The 5,809-nt window shown below is 31.8% G+C and overlaps 2 protein-coding genes across 2 annotated transcripts in view; one reads left to right on the top strand and one right to left on the bottom strand.

The window, feature by feature from the left end:
* The window catches only part of LOC119830965 (matrix metalloproteinase-2-like), a 117,730-nt gene extending 114,500 nt beyond the window's left edge, over positions 1-3,230 (top strand). Inside the window, exons 8-12 of the mRNA XM_038354158.1 lie at positions 1-521; positions 653-794; positions 886-1,045; positions 1,127-1,230; positions 1,309-3,230. Of these exons, the coding sequence (XP_038210086.1) occupies positions 1-521; positions 653-794; positions 886-1,045; positions 1,127-1,230; positions 1,309-1,574 (1,193 nt within the window). The 3' untranslated portion in view covers positions 1,575-3,230. The remainder of the gene's footprint in view (positions 522-652; positions 795-885; positions 1,046-1,126; positions 1,231-1,308) is intronic.
* A 1,764-nt stretch (positions 3,231-4,994) lies between these two features.
* Positions 4,995-5,584, bottom strand: LOC119830733 (cytochrome c oxidase assembly protein COX19). The gene has a single exon (XM_038353851.1). The coding sequence runs from the start codon at positions 5,367-5,369 to the stop codon at positions 5,097-5,099; it is 273 nt and encodes a 90-aa protein (XP_038209779.1). The 5' UTR covers positions 5,370-5,584; the 3' UTR covers positions 4,995-5,096.
* Positions 5,585-5,809: the final 225 nt, after the last annotated feature.

Below are 5,809 nucleotides of genomic sequence, written 5' to 3'. Positions count from 1 at the left end.
CACCAACGACAACCTCAACAACAACAACAACAACAACAACGACGACGACAAGGCGCCCATACATTTATCATCACCATCCTGAAAGACATCCAAACCATCGGCCTTATACGCCCCAGTATCCCCGGCCTCCAAGTAGATATCCTTACTATCCCGAGCGTCCCAACTATCCAGATAGGTCACATCCCACTTACCCAGACAGGCCGCACTACCCCGATCGGAGACACAACAATACTGAAGAACATCCTAGAAGGACAAATCACAACCATTACCCACGTACAGAAACCACAACGCACGCTACAACCTACAGACCTCGTTATCCCCATGTAAGGCCTGAATACCCATCACATCCTCGTCCAAACTATCCCACTGATCCTGCTCAAGATCACCCTAAAAAGAAACCATATTATCCTGTGAAAACTACCACTGTCAAGCCTCCTCCATCTGATAAACCTGACACATGTGATACCAGCTACGATGCCGTTAGTTTGATTCGAGGGGAACTATTTATATTTAAAAACAGAGTGAGTGTTGTGGAGTGTAAAATTTTTTAATTGCATTTATTATTTATTCTTCTTGATAAATAATGTTTTAGAGTATGCTTATAAATATAAAATAAATAAATTCGAAATTATATTTGAATGTTCCGTTTTAGTATCACTGGCGAATCGGTGCAAATGGAAGATATCCAGGATATCCGATAGAAATTTCGCGAATGTGGTCCGTCCTTCCAAGCAACTTAACTCACGTTGATGCGGTTTACGAAAGACCAGACCGAAAGATTGCTATATTTGTTGGTAAATAAATTGCATTTCTATAGCTTTTCAGATATGACACGATACGCTTTTAATAACTTTTGATCAAAATTAATTCATCTTTTCTTATCAGGTAAAGAATTGTACCTATTCGACTCACAATATCTAATGCCAGGATATCCCAAAAAGCTAGTTCAGCTGGGATTACCAGAAAGTTTGGAGAAGTTAGACGCTGCTATGGTTTGGGGACATAATGGAAAAACATATTTTTACAGTGGTTCTATGTATTGGAAGTAAGTGTATTATAACTTTAATAATTATTTTATCTACAGTTTTACAATCTAGAACTTGATCCTACTTTTCATCGATTTCAGGTTTGATGAAGACATTGGACGTGTCGAATTAGACTACCCCAGAGACATGGCAATGTGGAAAGGCGTCGGATATAACATCGACAGTGTATTTCAATGGAAAGATGGTAAATATCATACAAATAATAAAATCGGAAATATATTTTTCTGCGGCAAATTAATTTAAATCAACTTATTCTTTTCAGGTAAAACTTACTTCTTCAAAGGAAAAGGCTTTTGGAAATTCAACGATCTTCAGATGCGAGTGGAGCATGACAGGCAGTATCCCTCAGCTGAGTTCTGGATGGCGTGTCCCACGGAAAGAGCGGGTCGACGAGCTCCCTTCCGCGCACTTCCTTCGCCCGGCTCCACTCTTCGATCGCCAAGCTCAGCGCCACTTCATACTGTCAACATCTACACTTGTGTCTTTGCTTTAGTACTAATACTTAGCAATTATTTAAAATACTTATAAAATATGAATACATTATGTAATTTGTGTGCCACGTAAAATGAAATACATAATAATATGGCTGATATAACAAGTACATATCGTTACTTTGTCTGAGTTTAGGTCTAGGATTAATAACAAATGCGCAAACACTACACTGCCTTTTATTAGTATTAAATTAAATGCCCACATATATTAATTATATCTTTTAGAATAATTTTAGGTAAGAGTATTTTGTTTTATATGTACATTTTGATCTCAATATGATCGAGTGCTTGTTTTTTTATGAACTGTGAGGTACATAACACCATTTATTTAGCTGATGTAATGTATATCGATGTCAGTATTTAGAATCATATGAAATTATGTTTAAGAATATAATATGTAATACAAACATACTTGTAAAATAATCATTTATTCTTATAAAAACAATACCTTTGTATATATACATAATGAAATAATTGCAATATGCACCCATTAAACCAAATGTTGAGTAATAGCCTGTATCCAAGAAAATGCCTTAAATAGTTTATTATATAATATACATATATTTAATATCTACATATATATTTTTATATCTAACAAATAAATGTGATTGTCATGTCTTAAAGAAATAATACAATATAATTATTAATAACCTATGATAAAAATGTAAATTATCACTCATGCTGGTTAGAGGTACACTTACTCAGTAATTTGTATATTAAAAAAAATTATACTATCTAGACATTATTTAGCTATACGTATAGAATACAGTTAAAAGCTAACTTTCCACGTTAGTGTATAAATAATAAAGTAATTGCTTATTGCGTGCAATGTTTAATGTGAAGACATATTATAGTAGTAAGATACCTTTAAAAATCATTTAGTCCTCGGCTCGTTATTATTTCTAGTTAAATATTTCATTAAGTGCCACATTGTAACGCGTATATAATAATATAGTGATCCAAAAATACCTACTTATATACTATACATAGCTAGGCGGTCGACAAAATATTGATTTAAAATACATTTTACTGTTGTTGAATAAATGTGGAGCTCTTCAAATGAATATGGTGCTTTATATAGATAGTCCCTGTACAGAATAAATTCATATTAGGTATTTTTGTATGACGTAATTGTCTATTATCCTTATCATAAATACATTAGAATGTTGCGAGGTGCAATTTACTAATCTACCAATATAGGTAGTATTCATATAATCAATAATACTCGTAGTTGAACTTTAATTAAAAATGAGTCCGTTCTAATTATGTCTCAAAATTTTTATATATGATACCATGATACCTAATAAAGCCATATTTTTCTTGTAATATTAGCTAAACAACTGAATTCGTTTTGTGCAATCATTGTGCAATCACCAGTCTTATATTAATAATGCTATCATAATATATATTTATTTTTATAAAGGTAAGGTTCGTTTAGTAGAATTTCCGCATTTTTAGAACAATTTTTTTACCTCTGAAGTCGCTCATGCAATGCTATAATAGGTTTTTTACAATATCATTGGTCACAATTAATAATTTAATAAAAACTGTGATATTTACTTTTATTAAAATGCCATAATTAATTGGCAATAAAATAAATTCAAAATTTTTTTTTATTCTTAAATAGATAATTGAATATTACTCAATGTGTAACTGTTAATTTTAAGTACTAAATAAATAACTATACATTTAAGGGAAATAAAAGATTTTAAAAATTTGCATTTTTATTTTGACTATTTTCATACGCCTGTCCGAGTGATTCTGATTATTTTTCTTAACACTCTCATTCTCTTTCAATACTTAAGATCTAATACATAACAGTCTTAATCAGATCTGAAACCAAAATCCTATGTACTAAAAAATCTAAATGGGCTGGACCGTCCAAATGTCTTACTGGCTAAATTGCACTTCTGTAATAGCATTATGTTTTCTGTGGTAACAGTAGACCTAACGTTTTCGTTACGCGATATATTCGTAACGTAACATATTATAAAAGCGAAAGGTCACTCAATCTTAACGAAAACCGCATGATGTGCAAAGATGAAGTTCTGTATATAAAAAGCTTATGTACGTGCTGCCCGCAGATTTACCCGCGTGCTCAAAAATTCCCATGGGAATGAATGTTTCAGCGAGATGATAAAAAATTGTCATAGCACTCTCTAGTTTCCTTACTATCTCCAGACATAAAATTATATTACCATGAGGCCTAACGTCGCTGTGCTGCCTGTCCGTCAAATTAAGACAAACAAATACACTTTCGCACCTACAGTATAATATTAGGAGTTAGGACTATATTTATTAGGATCGATCAAGTCGATGAGTTTCTAGGCAGTTCTGTGTCGCCAAATCAACAACCGCACATAATCCACTCATAAAATAAAAACTAAAAATACTCACACATGTTAATCACTGAAAATCATGCGGGGCAATCGGTAGTCGAAAATTTTTAATTACTGAGGAATAACATCACTACATAGTTTTAAACAAAGTCTTACTCTCTGCCTTTTCCAATGACCCTTGTCTAAATCTTTAAATTACGGATTTTTATTCGGTTTTTTTAATAGTGATTCAAGAGACAGATTTATATATGTATAATAATATTAAACTAATCCGATTTTAAGGCGTGCAAAAGATGGATATATTATATAAGAAGGCGAGATGATGTTTTAAATAAAAATTTATTCATACATTTCTAATTTTATTATGATTGGCTGATTTACATTGCAATTAAAACTAAACTTTTCGTCATCGTATTTTAAATAACTAGCGACAATAAATTAACTTCGATAGAGCAGCTTCATTTGTTTGATTAAAAAAATTACATAACAAAAAACCTTTCAATATTATATAAAACGAACGATAAATGGACAGGCCAGTAAATAAAATAGACAAACCGGTCATATTATTATGCGAGCAACGGCCGCACTATGTTTGATGGTTGTAGCTTTAACCAATGTACATCATACATTGCGCATTTACTTGAGTCTTGAGGATGTCAAGTTACCAGTGAAAGGTAAGCAATGCTACAAACACAGATTTCACTCGACGGCATTTTATTGCCGCTCCTCATATTTAGATACCTATGATTAAACACTTAGAATAGTCTCAGTCACAGGGAATAGTTATTTTGTTTTAAACTATGTGGATCCTGTTCAAATCTTCAAACATACTCTCAACAAATGTGCATCACATGTAATAAATTTTGTTATGGCACAATTTTTATCCTTAGATGTTCAAGTATCCTAAATAAATTATAGCCTATATGTTGCCCAGACTTAATATCTATACAACCAAAACACTTTCATAAAAGCCATCAAGCAAGTAGTTCTGGAGATTAGACAAAGTATCAGGCAGTCACAATGCTTTTTTTTTTGTTTTGTGCTCTATTACTATTTTTTAAACCCCTTCGGTTATTTTTTTTTATTGTTTTATTACAGATGTATGAATAAAATAAAGGTAAATATATAAAATTTATTAATGCGCTATATTTTAATCATTTCTTACAAACCAAACACAACACTACTCAAGTTCCGTGCCTACTAAAACCATGTTATGACTCTTATTTCTTCTCTTCTTCTAATTGGTTGTTGCTTTCAGGAAATCCTAACTTTGACCATTTTTCTTTTGCCATTAAGTTATTTTCCATTCTGCATGCCAAATATTCTTTAGCCTCGGAGCGACATAAGGAATTGTTACTATCATTGTCGTTTAAACAATTAAGATACCTCAGCATGCTTTTCTTACAAACGCCTTCATGATCAAGTGGAAAACTTCCTTTTTCTGGTGGGGTTGGTATAAATTGTTTTTGTCCAAAGGTCATAGCAGTCGACATCGTTAAGGTTGAAGACAACTTTTACAGCTTGAAAAAAATTAAGAAATATAGACTTGAGTTACTTGAGTATGAAATGGGTTCAAGCGAATCCTTATTTAGTCTTATTTAGTCGCATTTTCAAAATAATTTTTACTACTCGGTGAGAATTTATCTAAAATACTTAACTTGCAGTACAGTCTGATATATTTTAAATATTTCTACACACACAACATAAAATATTACTTATTAAAATTTTATTTTTAACCCTTGAAATGATAACTGATGATAACAATTTTCAATTCAATTCAATTTTATTTTATGAATGGCAGATAACAATTTTCACATGCTCATGACTTTTCAACAGCTGTTACGGTGACTGTCAACTGTCAAGTTCATTTTTGAATATTATTGCCATTTGCCACAGTAGTAGGTATATGTGTATTAATATGGTGTATGTGTTT

This window comes from Zerene cesonia, chromosome 12, assembly GCF_012273895.1.
Source record: "Zerene cesonia ecotype Mississippi chromosome 12, Zerene_cesonia_1.1, whole genome shotgun sequence".
Taxonomy (NCBI): Eukaryota; Metazoa; Arthropoda; class Insecta; order Lepidoptera; family Pieridae; genus Zerene; species Zerene cesonia.
Note: the sequence above shows the minus strand (reverse complement) of the source record. Positions and strands in the feature narration are given on the sequence as shown.

What these genes read in the sequence shown, in the direction of transcription:
- LOC119830733 (XM_038353851.1), bottom strand. Translation starts at nt 5,369, where the DNA reads ATGTCGACTGCTATGACCTTTGGACAAAAACAATTTATACCAACCCCA.